The sequence below is a fragment of the Terrapene carolina genome, unplaced genomic scaffold (assembly GCF_002925995.2).
Source record: "Terrapene carolina triunguis isolate 2854851 unplaced genomic scaffold, T_m_triunguis-2.0 Scaffold238, whole genome shotgun sequence".
Classification (NCBI taxonomy): domain Eukaryota; kingdom Metazoa; phylum Chordata; order Testudines; family Emydidae; genus Terrapene; species Terrapene triunguis.
Genome location: NW_020664589.1, coordinates 5,800,140 through 5,814,330, shown reverse-complemented (window position 1 = coordinate 5,814,330; position 14,191 = coordinate 5,800,140). Strand labels below are relative to the sequence as shown.

At 51.4% G+C, this 14,191-nt stretch overlaps 1 protein-coding gene across 3 annotated transcripts in view; it reads right to left on the bottom strand.

Moving 5' to 3' along the window:
- Window positions 1-3,035: 3,035 nt before the first annotated feature.
- ST6GALNAC4 (ST6 N-acetylgalactosaminide alpha-2,6-sialyltransferase 4) overlaps window positions 3,036-14,191 on the bottom strand; it is an 11,376-nt gene continuing 220 nt past the window's right edge. Inside the window, exons 2-7 of one of the 3 annotated variants that reach the window (XM_026657306.2) lie at window positions 13,740-13,814; window positions 12,864-12,926; window positions 8,872-9,045; window positions 7,629-8,041; window positions 6,788-6,895; window positions 3,036-5,860 (exon numbers count right to left, since the gene is read on the bottom strand). In XM_026657306.2, coding sequence (XP_026513091.1) covers window positions 5,461-5,860; window positions 6,788-6,895; window positions 7,629-8,041; window positions 8,872-9,045; window positions 12,864-12,926; window positions 13,740-13,769 — 1,188 coding nt within the window. In that variant the 5' untranslated portion in view covers window positions 13,770-13,814 and the 3' untranslated portion in view covers window positions 3,036-5,460. Of the gene's footprint in view, window positions 5,871-6,787; window positions 6,896-7,628; window positions 8,042-8,871; window positions 9,046-12,863; window positions 12,927-13,739; window positions 13,815-14,191 lie in introns of all 3 variants that reach the window. The other 2 variants (XM_026657307.1, XM_026657308.1) reach the window with 2 other exon arrangements.

Here is a 14,191-nt window from a genome sequence, read left to right as displayed (position 1 = left end):
CTGGAACGAGGGATGCGGGGGGTGCTGCAGCACCCCCTGGCTTGGAGCGGTTTCCATTATATCCAGGGTTTACAGTTTGGTTCAATGGCTCTCAGCACCCCCACTACGATAGTTGTTCCAGCATCCCGGGACTCTGTTTGTGCAGAGACAGCTGTCAAGCAGCAACTGCACGGCAAGTTACCGCAGAGGTGGAGTGGGTCAGCTCTGGACATCAGTCCGCCTAACGAAGGAACATGGTCCTACCTGTGAGCCAGGTTGTATTGTAAAACCAAGGGAACAGACATACGAAGTGGGCGGGTGGGAACAGACATACGAAGTGGGCGGGTGGGCCCAGCTGTGGGATCTGGACCCCGCTTCTGCTCCGCCTCCCCCATCCAAAAATGTAGCGTGGGAGCCACTTTGCCTAGGGATCCCACTGGCAAAAGAGGAAGGCTGGTTTCAAGATAAATAACACGTGTGATGTTCATCCTGCCCGTCTGGTCTCCGCCCCAGCGGAGCACAGCACAGCCCTGCGCCTGCCTGGTATGGAATGGCCCCATGTGGCAATCGGGCTCCTTAACCCTAGCTGCTGTGTCACATGTTTGTATGTTCGCCTTGGTTACGGCCTGCGCGAGCACAGTTGCCATGGCAGCCCTGCACACCAGTCCATGCTCATATGGGTGGCACACTGGAGAGATGAAGATGTCAAAATGAACCTGTCCAGCTGGGAAAGCCCTGCTCTGTGTGTAGTAATGGCCACAGCCTAACCCCCAGTGACACAAGGCCCATGCGCACAGACTGGCACTTCACTCTCTCTGGAACACAAGCAACCCTGTGGCTGGAGTGCTGGGAAATCCCGCCGCGTAGCACTAATCTCCTCCAGCCAGACACAGATTCTCAGCGAGAGCTGGACACACACAGGCCGCTCAGATCAGAACGTGTCCATTTCCACTATCAACTGCCTGGGCTGCTGCTCGTGCTGGGCTCCAACCCCTCCACCACTGAGCCAGCCACATGGGGCTGATGTCTCAAAGGAAACAAAACTTTGCACTTACTGGTTGGCATCAGATAAATTCAGCCAAAGCCAACCACTAAGTAAAACCCTATTTACTGAGCAATGCCATCATGTGGCTGCTAGGAAATACAAGGCAGGCAGAAGTCCATTGTGTTCACAGGGGGAGGAGGGGGCTATTTTTAAATGGGGAATGTTCCCAGAGCAAGAGGCTTGTAGCTTCCACAAGGATCCATTTGACTGTAGCAGCTTCCTCACTGACAGCATGGAATCTGGGTCCTTTAACCCCTTGGGTTGGCTTGCACCTGCCAGATCACAGGCATTCCTCTGCCTCCAAGAATAAACAGCAGCTCTGTGCTAGGGAGCTGTGTAGTCCCCACTGTTACACCCCTACTGGTGACGCTACTGTGTAAAGGCCATTTAGTTAACCAAGGGAGTGTTGCCAAGTGGTTAGAGTAGGGAACTGGGCATTGGTACCTTCTGTCTCTTGCTCTGACATAATTTGCTGGGTGAGCTCAGTCAAGTGGTTTGCATAAAATGGGGCACACAGAAATTCAGGGCTTGATCCTGGTGCCTATATGGGAGCTGAGCTCATTTGAAATAGAGATTGTTCTTAGTCGCAGTGATGCTTTGTGTCTAAAGGCCCCAGCTGAAAGCAGGGTTCTATTGTGCTAGACCATACACTGTGTGAGGCTGGCCCTCTCCCAAAGACCTTACCAGCCTACTAGACAAGATGGGGACAGGAGATGACGTGACTTGCCCAAGGTCATGCAGCTCTTTGGGTGGCAGAGCTGGGACTAGACTCAAGGTCTCCCGAGTCAGGGTCCACTGCTCTGTCCCCTGAAGTACACAGCCTCCCAGTAGCACCAGTGCTGCCTCTCCCCCACCCTTTTCTTACGTATTTAGACTAAGTTCTTTGGGGCAGGGGCTGTCTCTTGCTCTGTGTAGGTGCCCTGCCCGGTACAATGAGGCCCTGAGCTCAGCTGCAACTTCTTGGGGCTACTGGAATATAAACAACAGTCGTTTCTTTCAGTTTTTCTCATCTTCATTCCTGGGGGGTGGTTCATTGATTTCAGCAGGGCTACTCAGAAAATACACAGCTGGTCAGCTAGTAAACGCGGCAGAATCAGGCCCTCTGTGAGCTAATTAAGGGCCTAATCCTGCTCTCAAAGAAGTCAGTTGACTATGAGTGTGAGAGCTACCTGGGATTTTTAAGCAGTTCATTGTTCCCCAGCCCAGGACAGATGGGAAATTCTTTCCCCCCACGTGAGGAAGTCTGCACACAAAGTGCTGAGTAATGCTGTGTCAGCAACCAATGCTTGGCATCTATACAAGAAGATTTTGTATAATTAGCATTTCTCCAGGCAGCCAGATCTTCCTGTGTAAGTTCAACAGCCTCTGCCAGAGAAGAGGGGCAGGAAAAAGTGTGATGGGACAGGGGGCTCTGACTCCCTCAGTGATGTCTGTTTATATTTAAACCAAAGTCCAGGAGAGCGAGAGGGCAGCGTGACATATTGTGACATATGATCAGCCCGTGATTTGGTGTTTCCAGCCAGAGTCGCCCCTAGAGCTAAGGTGACTTGGCAACGTCAGTAGGGGACAAACTAAAGGGACTGATAGAGGGGGCATTCAACTTGCACATGTACTGACCCCCTGGACGAGTCAGCAGGGACTGAGTGATCTAAAAGCATGACTTCCGCTGTTTGAATTAAAGGACCCATTAACCCTGCAGCAGTAGCAGACTCAAATCTCTTATGTGACATAGCCACTAGGGGCCAAAACCCATGCTAGGTTAGGTGGATTACACAGGTTGCTTGCCAGGGGATTATGGGAAATGCATATAACAGTTGACGGCAGAGGAGAAAGAGAGAGAGCAGCACGTGCAAAGCTCTTACCCCATGCCCATGCCTTGAATCCCAGAGAACAGAATTTACAGCAATTAAGAATGGTCTGGCAGGATGGCTATGGGAGCTTTGTCTGAGCAACGACTCCAGGATTGAGTCCAGCTGGATAAATTCACCCAGTTTGCACAAACAATGAATGATCACAGAATTAAAAATACATTTATTAAGTAGGTTTGCTTTGGTATCAATCCAAGGGCACTTGGTAACAAAGGCAGCACATGAACTCAAAGGGTACATGCCAGAACACTGGAAGGAAATGTTTCTTCCTGACATGGTGGAGCTGCTGACAGAAGTTGTGTCTTCCAGCCTGAACCCCAAAGCGACCACACTCTGCTCCAGTTCAAGAAACAGCTTATGCTGAGAGTCTTTTTCAAACCAGTTCATCTAAGATGTGGTTTTAAACGGCTACAGCACTGCACAAAGATGGGCTTTCCACGCGGGCTGCCACCAACTGCTATGTGGCCCAAGCGACATGAGCACTGCAGGCCGTCTCCAAAACTTCCTTCATAGCTGTCGCGGTTTAAACCCCCGAACAAGGATTTTAAATAGATGCAATTATAATTACAGATGCGAAGACACTGTATTTCAAGACAATGTAAAACTAGACGCCCCCACCATTTAAATTAGATGCAGCATCTTTCTTCGCTTCCTGTCCTACAGCAGTGGTTTTCAACCGTTTTTCATTTGCAGACCCCTACAAAATTTTGACTGGAGGTGCAGACCCCTTTGGAAATCTTAGACACAGTCTGCAGACCCCCAGAGATCCACGGACCACAGGTTGAGAACCTCTCTTCTATGGTAATGACCACCTTTCGCAGACCCCTTAGACATAGTCTGCAGAACCCCAGGGGTCTGCGGACCCCAGGTTGAAAACCACTGTCCTACGGTGGTGTTGTGTGCTGCTGTTGAAAAGACAGTGTTCCACTCCAGAAGTAGCTGCACTTTGAGGAGGAGATGAGGTGGCTCCTGTAGCTATTCAGACTTTGCAAAAGCACTTTGGGATCCTTCATGGTTAAAAGTGCTATAGAAATGTAAGGTGTATCATTCAGGATGTTGAACCAGAACGGACCCTATTTTTCTGGCAAAAAGCGGTCACCTTTACTGAGGTCAGGGCAGCGTCTAGAACACGTCACGGCATGTCTGGAATGCAGGGCCTGTCCTGCAGGGTAACAGGAGCTGCAGGGCACATGCACACTACTTTGAGAGGTGTGATGCGTGGGAGCGGAGCCCACAGTCGGGTGCCCCAGGTACGGCACTAGGTCAAAATTCCCCATCCTGGGACAGACAGAACGAGAAGATATTTGGACTGCTGGCCCAGGAGGCAGTGTCCTTTTCCTTGCCGAATGGCAAAACCTCAGCACAAACACTGCTGCTAGGATGGATCACTTGATGATTACCTGTTCTGTTCATTCCCTCTAGGGCATCTGGCATTGGCCACTGCTGGAAGACAGGATACTGGGCTAGATGGACCTTTGGTCTGATCCAGCGTGGCCGTTCTTATGTCTACGTCTCACTGAATGGCAGGCCGGCTGGCGACAGGGGATCTCTTTTCCCTGCACTGCACATCCAGCACAGCGTGCCCACAGGAGGACAGGTGTCTCGCCCCCGTTCAGCCAAGTCACAGCAAGAGACGCTTTTGAAACATTCCACTCCTCTCGCTCTTTAAGCTGACCGAAGACCCAGGGCCCCCAGAGCCCCCAGATCTCCTGCTGCTTCGCTCTGTGTGGGAGCAATCCACCAGCCCGAGGCCTGTGCACGGCTTCACAACCAACAGGAAGAAGTACTATTGGAATAACTGTAATGCCTACAGGCTTCAGCTGAGATCAGGGCCCCATTTTGCTCGTAAGAGCCAATCTGTGCCCCAAGGAGCTTACAATCGAAATGGACAAGACAGATGCAGGAGAGGAACGAATACAACATACAAGCAGAAGACTGGGAACTGAGACAGCAGCCCACTGGAGTAAATGGGAGTCTTTCCATTGATGTCAACGGGCTTTGGATCGGGTCCTAGGTAACTTGTCCAAGGTCACACAGAGAATCTGTGGCAGAGCTTGGATTTGAGTTCAAGTCCCCTGAGTCCCAGTCCAGTGCCTTGACTACAAGACCATTCGTCTTCCCCCTGGTTACCCACCTAAACCTCCTCTTGAGGATATAAGTGGAAGAGAATGAGGAGTTTCACCCAAGAGGCACAGGCTTAAACCTCAGAGCGACTCCACTTCTCTAAGATCTGCAGCCTGCTGTAACGCAAGTATGGAAATGTTTAATACTGGATTAAATATTCATCCTGGTTCAAAGATTAAAAACTTTTCAAAGACAGTCCTAGGGTCAGAGCTCAGAATGATTGGGGGGGGGGGGAGGTTCAGAGATGTCAGGGATTGCTTGCAGCAATGGAGGGGCTGAGACCTTGAGTGCTCTGAACGATGCCCCAGGTTTTCTCTGCCTCCTTCCAGCTGAGTGCCTGGGAAGGATTGTGCAACACCTAAGAGCCGACCCGCAGAGACACTCTGACCTGCAGATCAATGCTCCAGCACAAGTGGCAGGGACCCTGCAGAGGGTGGGCATGTGTCACATCTGAGATGTGCCTTTATTGCTCCATTCAACACCTCCCAGGATGCTCGGCCTCTCGTCAAGTCCGTGTTTGTGCAGCTTCTCTTCATGCACTGACCCCCCATGTGCAATTCCTCCAGACAGGCCCCCATGCCACACTGCAGGACTAGGCTGCAGCCTATCGTACCACGGAGTGAAACGTTTCCCCCGGGAGCTGCACGTGGGCCGGACGCCCCTACCCACCCACCCACGAGGTGTGATTGAAGACAATGTTCCTTGTCTTTGCCCAGTGGGAGAAGACGGTTTTCTCAGTGATGAAGCGGTGGCCACCCCGGGGGGCTCTCTCATGGGCGAGGTACATCCTGCACTCGTCCAGCTTGCCCTTTTCGAAGTAGTGGTAAGGCACTCTGGGATGGTTCTTCTCCCTGCCAACCAGAGCAGACAAGAGGTAGCGCCGTGGGGCACTGGCCCAGATGGCAGACTCCTGCTTCCAGAGCAGGGATGGAGCCAACACAAGAGAGAGGCACCAGTCTACTAACCCCGGAGATGTCCATTCAGTGTCAGGGATCTCTGGGCCACATGGCTGAGGGCACAAAGCATGAGTCCCAGTCATGGGGATTGTCAACTCCCCTGCTAGGAGCTGGGTGTGTAACACCCACCTCCCAAACCTCCACATTAGGCTGGACAAAGCACGAGCAAATCTACCAAAGGGACCAATCCTGCCCCACGAGATGGGGATGGGGGAGCTGAATGAATGAAGAACTTCCTCCTGAGTTACAGACAGACCCGCCCCTGCTGAAATCCTCATCCTCCCCTTCATTGCCCTGGGCCTCGATTCCCACCACACGCTCCCTCCATCATCTTACTGCATCCCAGCTCTGCAGACTCCAGCAGGTGTGGGCATCACAGAGAGAGCAGAGCCATGTCACCTCTGCAGTTAGGGCCCCCAGCTCCCTGTTCCAAACTGCCTCCTTGCTTATAAAAACTCCTCGGGAACTCACCCCCAGCCAGACTCCCGTTCTCTCTGTTCCGTCCCCTTCCTTCTCGGATCTCACCACTGTTGGTGTGACGACCTTCTCCTCTGCAACTCCTGCTGCTTGGAGCAGCCTCCCTGTATCTGTCCACTTCATACATTTTCTGCATTGTCCGCGCCTCCTAATACACCCCTCCCTGTGCTGTTTGTTACCGAACTTGGCTAAGTCTCTGGGGACAGAGATTGTATGGAAGACGTATTGTATTGCTTGTGGGATGGTTGTGCTGAGTTAACTGATGAACAGACGTGCTTTGTGGCAAAAGCCCCAAGAAGTCTCCCACCCTCAGCCCCTCCCTCTCCTCACGGCCGTACCTGCAGTAGCTATCGCTGACCATGCCGAAGACAGAGATCTGTTCGCACAGCTCCATTGCCAGGATCATGGTGAACCAGCCAGTGCTCAGGAAGGAGCCAGACTTCATCCTACAAATCACACAGCAACAGAGTTGGAGGGGCCAGGCTGCCGTAACCAGCACGGCAGAGAGAGAAACGGACACAGGCTGTGGGAGGGAAACCTGCACTCATCTCCTAGACCAGGGGTCGGCAACCTTTTGGAAGTGGTGTGCCGAGTCTTCATTTATTCACTCTGATTTAAGGTTTCGCGTGCCAGTAATACATTTTAACGTTTTTAGAAGGTCTCTTTCTATAAGTCTATAATATATAACTAAACTATTGTTGTATGTAAAGTACACAAGGTTTTTAAAATGTTTAAGAAGCTTCATTTAAAATTCAATTGAAATGCAGATCTTATCAGTTTAGTGCAGTGGTTCTAAATCCATTCGTGTTCAGCGCCCTGACCCTCCTAAGGTACCTTGCAGGTCCATTCACCACTGAGGGGCAAGCAGCATTTGTGGGAGGGGAGTAAACTGTCCCACTCATGTCAATGGGTTGGTAACTCTGAAACCCAACATTTACAATTAAAGAGTGGAGAACTGCCTAAGGGACTTAGAAGCACAAATCCCATTGGGACTTGTGCTCCAAAGTCCTATAGGTGCTTTCGAAAATCCCAACCTAAAATGGCAACACTTAACTATTTCACTGCTGATTGGTTTACCAGAAGCATCCACCTACAGTAGACCCTGGGGTGGAAAGCTCTACACCCAGGAGGTGGCTGTGGCGTGGAGGCCCTGAGGGAGGGAGCGAGGAGCCTACTCACCTGTTCTTCCCCGTCTCGACCTGGAAGACCTCGTCACAGTAAGCCATCATCCTCTCGGTTAGCGTGTAGATCTGCAGGCTGGGATACATCTCCTTCATTTCCTGGAGAGTCCTGTAGGTCAACCCCCCCTTCTCCCGGCTCATCTTTCTCATGGGCCCCCAGACGATGTAGATGGTCTCCCGGGACTGCTTGAAGAAGTACGACTGGTTCCTCAGGAGCAAAGGGATGCTGGTGTGCGAGACGACCCTGATGGTGCTCTTCGTCCCCACGTCCTCTTCGTAGCCATTGGTGGGGGCCTGGTTCATGCGCAGGACGCACTCCATTCGGTCAATCTCCTTTCCCAGCCGCGAGCCCAGCATCTGACCCGAGCTCGATACCAGGGCGCACTGGCGGCACTGAGCTCTGACCAACGGCTGCAGCAAGACGCACCGTTAGCAATGGAGAGGGACAGGAGAGGCCCAGGGCTTGCAAGGGGAGGGGCTCGCAGTATGTTTTCATTCCAGGCAGCAGGGCCATATCACCCTTTCATCACCTGCACTGGCTTCCTGTCTGTCTCTAAATCCAATTCAGAACTGCCCTCCCTCAAGGGCCCCCTTCCACCACTCCCTCCACGGTGCTGCTCTTAGCCACCCTCCCTGCAACTCCCTATTGCTGGCACAGGGTGGCGACGCTCTCAAGCTGAATCTACACCGGGGCTAAAGCCATGTTACCAGAATGAGCTTTAAAAAACGCGTCTAGAACTGGTTTCTCCTGACTCCCTTTAACTATGCCCTGGTGCCCCCCTGGAGTCTGAAAGCAGCACGCCCTAACTTAGGCCCCCACCAAAGGGTAGTGTTTTCAATTACTCCAGATGTCGGATGTGCTTTGCTTTGAGCCTGTTCCGGGACACGGACAGCAGAGATTGATGTGAGTGAGCCAAGGGGCTTTGTTACACCAGCACAGGGCCACGGTAGCCCCACGGCTAACGTTCTGCATTGCTGAGGCATCTTTCACAACTTAGGAGCCTCAAACACTGTGCAAACTTTAATCAATAAGCCTCAACTCTCGTGGGAAGTAGGTACATTATCATCTTCATTAGTGATGGAGAAACTGAGGCAATGCTGGGTGAAGTGACTCACCCAAGGGCACACAGTGATACTGCAAATGGAAACCAGAAGTCCCAATTCCCAGTCTTGTGCTCTAACCACTACCTCACATTCTCCCATCTTGGGAGAGCCCATTCGCAGCTGGAACTTTAACCCACCTTTCCATCAGGAACACGACTGTATCCCTCGAAGCTGAGGGCTCCAGACACCATCACCAAGGGACGTTTATGTTCCTCCAGCTGCTGATAGCTGAGCCAACGCAGCTGCGAGCAGAGCAGGATGTAGAGCACAGTACAAGCAGACAGAATCACCAGAGTTAAGAACAGATGGACCTGCAACGCATTGAGAAGGGAAGCTCAAGATTCACTGCTGAGAACTTCGCACATGGCAGCGATAGGGGTGACTGCATTCTAGTGACCAGGGATCTCTCATTGTGGTGGGGCTAGAATGCACTGAATGCTGCAGGCATCCTGGAAAACAAAACACGGGCCGTGGTTCTTCCTTCTTCCATAGTGGGACGGGACTCCCCTCCTCTTTAGCAGGACGGGAAGGGCTGGGTGTGGCAGTGGCGCTCGACAGCTGTTTGAGATTCCCAGGTTGAGAGACCATGATCTAGTGTAATTAAAGACCCTTGTTGTTCTAAATTAAATACTCTGAGGGGTCCACAGTGGGAACAAGCGCTAGGAGGGGAAGGAAACGGAGTCAGCTGTGATCGGATCAGGCAATCCGCAGGGGAAAGCAAGTGAGAAGGACCAAGATCGATGTTGGCAGGCCGGCTGGGGGTTCTTCACCCTGGGTCTGTGACAACATCTCCCCCCGCTGAAAACCCACACGATGCCTTCCACCCAAAGAGCTTCCCCCATGTTTTCAACCTGACAGCACTCCCACCAGGTAACATCGCCCCTGCTTTCCAGCTAAGGGAAGGCTGAAGTGCAGGGAGATTAAGCGCCCTGCCTGAAGTCACACAGCAGGGTCATGGCAAAGAGCCCAGGAGCCCAGATTCCTAACCCCTGCTCCAGCCACTGGACACCTGCATACGAAATCCAGGAAGCGTTGATGTCAGTGCAGCAGTACACACCCGGGTAGGGGACAGGGAAACAGGGGCTTACAGCTGTGACCATCCCCAACACACACTGCGCTCCCCTTTGCACGTCCCTGGGGAGAGCGACTACCTGCTACCTCCATCCTGTAATTCTCTCCTCCTCTCAGAGCAGAGCTCACCCTGGTTAGTTTCATTACACAACGGTCCCCAAGGAGTCAAGCATCACTAGGCCTTTTGTAGTGCTTGATCACAAACCAGGAGCGGGGCTGCACTCTTTGATGGACAGTGATTACCATTTAATATGAAACCTTCGGTCACGTATCACAATTGGGGAGCGCTTGGCTAACGAGTAGCTCAGATGTGCCCGATTGTTCTGTTTCAAAATGACTCACTTCCTGTCTAGTAACAACAGGCGGCCCAGCTGATAAATGGCGAGCCTTAAAGAGCTCTGAGGGCCACATGCTGCTTTGTTCCTGTCTGGATTGTAACGTCAGCTTCTGTCACAACCCAAGCACTGAGGGTTGGTTTTTTAAAGGTACTTCTTTGCCACACCCTAAATGGATTAACTCCTCTCTCTCCATGTGAGCTGGCCACAGACGTGATCAGCTGAGGGTACATCTACACTGAACAAAAAACCATCACGGCCGTAGTGGGTCTCAGAGCCCAGGGCAGCTGATTCAGGCTTGCGCTATGGGGCTGAAAACAGCAGCGCAGACTTTCCTGCTCGGGCTCTGAGAGCCACCCCCAGACCAGGTTTCAGAGCCCGAGCTCCAGCCTGAGCGGGAACGTCTCCACTGCTATTTTGAGCCCCGTAATGCAAGCCCAAGTCAGTTGTCCCAGGCTCTGAGACTTGCTGGGTTTTTGTTTTTGCAGTGCAGACATGCCCTGGGAAGCCTGAACTAATAGAGCCCCAAGTTAAATGGCAAAGCATTTTCAATGAAGGGTCACACCCTAGCCTAGGCCTCAGCCTCCCGCACACCGTGTTCCCTGTGGGGGTGGAATGAATAGGAGTGTAAGGATCGATGGAAGAGACGGGAGGGGATTTACTTATGGTGGCGTGGGAAGATTTTCATCCAAATAGCTCTTTTGCATGTGGTCTTATTTAAAAAAACATCTCTCGGTCTACAGCACCAGGAAGCCTGGTTAGACAACTCTGTTATTACTAGTAGTGCACAAGGGCCCAGTCAAGGCGCTGTACAAACACTTATTCAAAAGCCAGTCCCTGCCCCACACAGCTTACCGTCTAGGAAAGAAGAGACGACAAGGAGTGAATTAAACAAGCACCCAGGGGACACGGCAGGGCGAGAGGTAACAGCAATACAAGTGTGTCTTAGCACACTGAGCAGCAGGCAGAGCTCAAGCAATGCCTCTGGCCTTGCAGGCCCCACAGTAGAGCTGAGTTTTCAGGAGGGCTTTGAGAAGGAGGTAACCAGACAGATTTTGCCAAGGAGTCGGCCATAGAGTATAAAGCCAGAAGTGACCACCAGAACATCTAGCCTGACCTCCGGTATACCATAGGCCACCACCACCACCCAGCTCCAATGAGGCCCCGAAGCGAGTAAAGCTTTTAAAATATATATATTTACCCACATAAACCACAGTGACAAAGAAGATGGACCAGCCTCGTCTGCAAATCATCATCTTTGAATTTTGTCTAACGCTTAAACCTGTCTCTACCTAATAGAGTGATCAGTGCCAGGCAGGAGACCCAGGTTTGGAAGTGACCGGGCACCTCTGGGATGAAGTGGCTGCAGTAATTTAATGGCCTGTCACCCTGCAGGAGAGCAAATAGTCCTGCACGTAGGTCCCAGAGGGCTAGTCCTGCTGCAGCAGGATGGGCTGCTGTCCTGCAGGAGATGATCCTCCCCTCCTGGTCCCCCGGAGACTGAAGGAGGATGGGGATTCTAACCCCATTCTATAGAGACCTTTATTTCAGGAGCCATCAACAGATGTGTGTTTCCCCTCTCAGCCTCAGCCAGTGAGAGCTTTGCTGCTGCTAATCTATGTGTCAGCTCCGGAACACACCAGCTTGTCTGCCTTGCTAGCAAACTCTTCAGGACTCTGCCAGTCCACACCTTCCCTAGCAGGTAGCAATCAGTGTACCCCAATTCCTGAGCCCTGCCGCTGTGAAGGGTCCCGGATAAAAAACCAGTCAGCCACGCTGGAAGACTCTGGTGAGAAAAACTGCTCTGAACAAGAGACGCTAGTTTGTCAAGTTGAATTTTAGATTTAGAAGCGTAATTTTGCTTTTGTTAGTTTGTAACCCTTTCTGTCCTTCCTTACACTTGGTATCACTTAAACCTATCTCCTTTTATTAATAAACTCACTTTGCTTTTATTATAAACCAGCTTAGTGCTTTGATTGAAACAGAGTGTTAACCCCAGGTACGGTAAGACGCTGGTGTGTACTATCTCACTGAAGGAGCAGCAAACTCGATAAGGTTTTGTGGGTGCTACAGTCAGAGGGGCTAAGCACTGCAGATAGACATCTCTGAGGAACTCGAGAACTGGGATTCACTGGTTACTACCCGCTACGGAAGGTTTGGACTGGCAGAGTCCTGGAAATTCTGCTGGCAAGGCAGATAAGCTGGCATGTCGGGGAGTTGTCACACAGCTTAGCAGCAGCAAAGTTCTCACTTGCTGAGGCTGAGAGGGTAACACAATGGCTCACAGCTCTAGAGTGTCACTGATGTATTCTACAGTGTCTTTTTGTGGGAAAATGGAAAGGTGTCTGCTTAATAATGCACCTTTAAGCCACATGGCGCCCCATATATTCTCCTATTCTCTGCAGTTAGAGGATATTTATCAGGACACTAACTGGGGCACAAAGACTCCAGAACCAGCCTACTGGTGTACATTTCCATATGGCGACCACATACATTTCCACCAATTGTCCTTGAGGATTCTCGATCAATTGGAATATAGATACCATCCTCACGTCCATTAAGGACATGATGCCCAATGCCCTTTAGCATTTCCTGTCCCTCTGCAACCTTTTCTTTGGCTCTGTAATGCCAGCCTATTTTGCTACTGTCACTACGGTCCTAAATCTAGGGGTTTGGAGGAGGGGTTTGAGAGCATCACTGCATCTTGGGATCTGGTTACTTACAAGTGTCTTCAGCTTCAGTGTCTTATCTGCCCCAGGTTTGTCTTGGGATTCAGGAACTGCGCCCTGCAAAACACTGACAGGTTAGCCTGTTGGCAACAAAATAAACATTTAGCAAAGACAACAAAAAGCAAAGTCATTGACATTAAACTAGATAAACTTCTGAGCAGAGTCAGTCCAAAAGGGGCACGTTAAGGAGTATGTACATGAGACCACATATAGTACCCCGGAGATTTGGTCTGGAGAACTATCACCTTGAGCACCCCATTCATTTTAAGGTCTTGTTAAAAACCACTCTCCTTCCTTGTGAAACCCTCTGTCAATTTGCTCCACCCAACTACATCTTCCTTGTGACTCTCTGATCTCCCACCCCTGCCACTCATCTAGCTCGGGCCTCCACAGAATCTCCTTGCTGTTGGTGTGAAGCCTTATCTTCTGCAGCACCTGCCATCCGGTTCATTTCTCCCACTTCAGATCTCACCAGGCTAACAAATAACAATACACTGCACTTGTACAGGACCTGCTCATCGGAGGATTCCCTCACTCCTCGATGTGTTTTATACACTCTGTGGGCATTTCACACTCAGTAATGTCTTTAACAATCACTAAGCCTCACAACACCCTTGTGAGAAAATACAGGGACCACTCTGTCCACCACTGAAATGCAGCCACTTCTGGGGTGGAACACAGCTGTTTAACAGAGCACAATATTGCTACACTAGAGCTTAGGATAGGAATATTTATCAAACACGCATAGCCTTCTACAGACCATTGTGCCAGCCAGTTGTCAGGGCCACGTTCACAGTTCTTTCCCTCACTCACTGTGTGGCTTCGGATCAGCCTTGTGCTTCAGTTTCCCTGAGAATTACAGTGACTCACCTGCCTCGCGGGGGAGGAATGAGGCTTCATTCGTCAATGCCTGTCGGGTATTTTGAGATCCTCAGCTGGAAGGGGCTGGGGGGAGAATGCAAGGCTGTCATTTAGTTTGGCCAAGAGATGGATCAAAGAGATCAAAGCTTTCAGCAGAGCTTCCGTTCTGCTGCCAGGGCCCCCTCGCCCTGAGCCAATATGCTGTGGCTCCCTCCTGAGCAGTGCCAGGCTGCAGGACACCAAATCCAGACAAACCCAACAGCAGCATCCAAGAGAAGGGACCCAGGGATGGTGAGGAGGCCAGAGAGGACGCCCCAGTGTGAGCGGGACCCCGCAAGGGCCACACAAAAAGGGCCTGATGTGCCCCATGATTGCCCAACACTTCTGCAGGGGTCTCTCTCCCAGATGCCCACTGAGATGGGGTGTCTCTGTCACCCCCTCCAGCCCCAGGGGCCCCACCC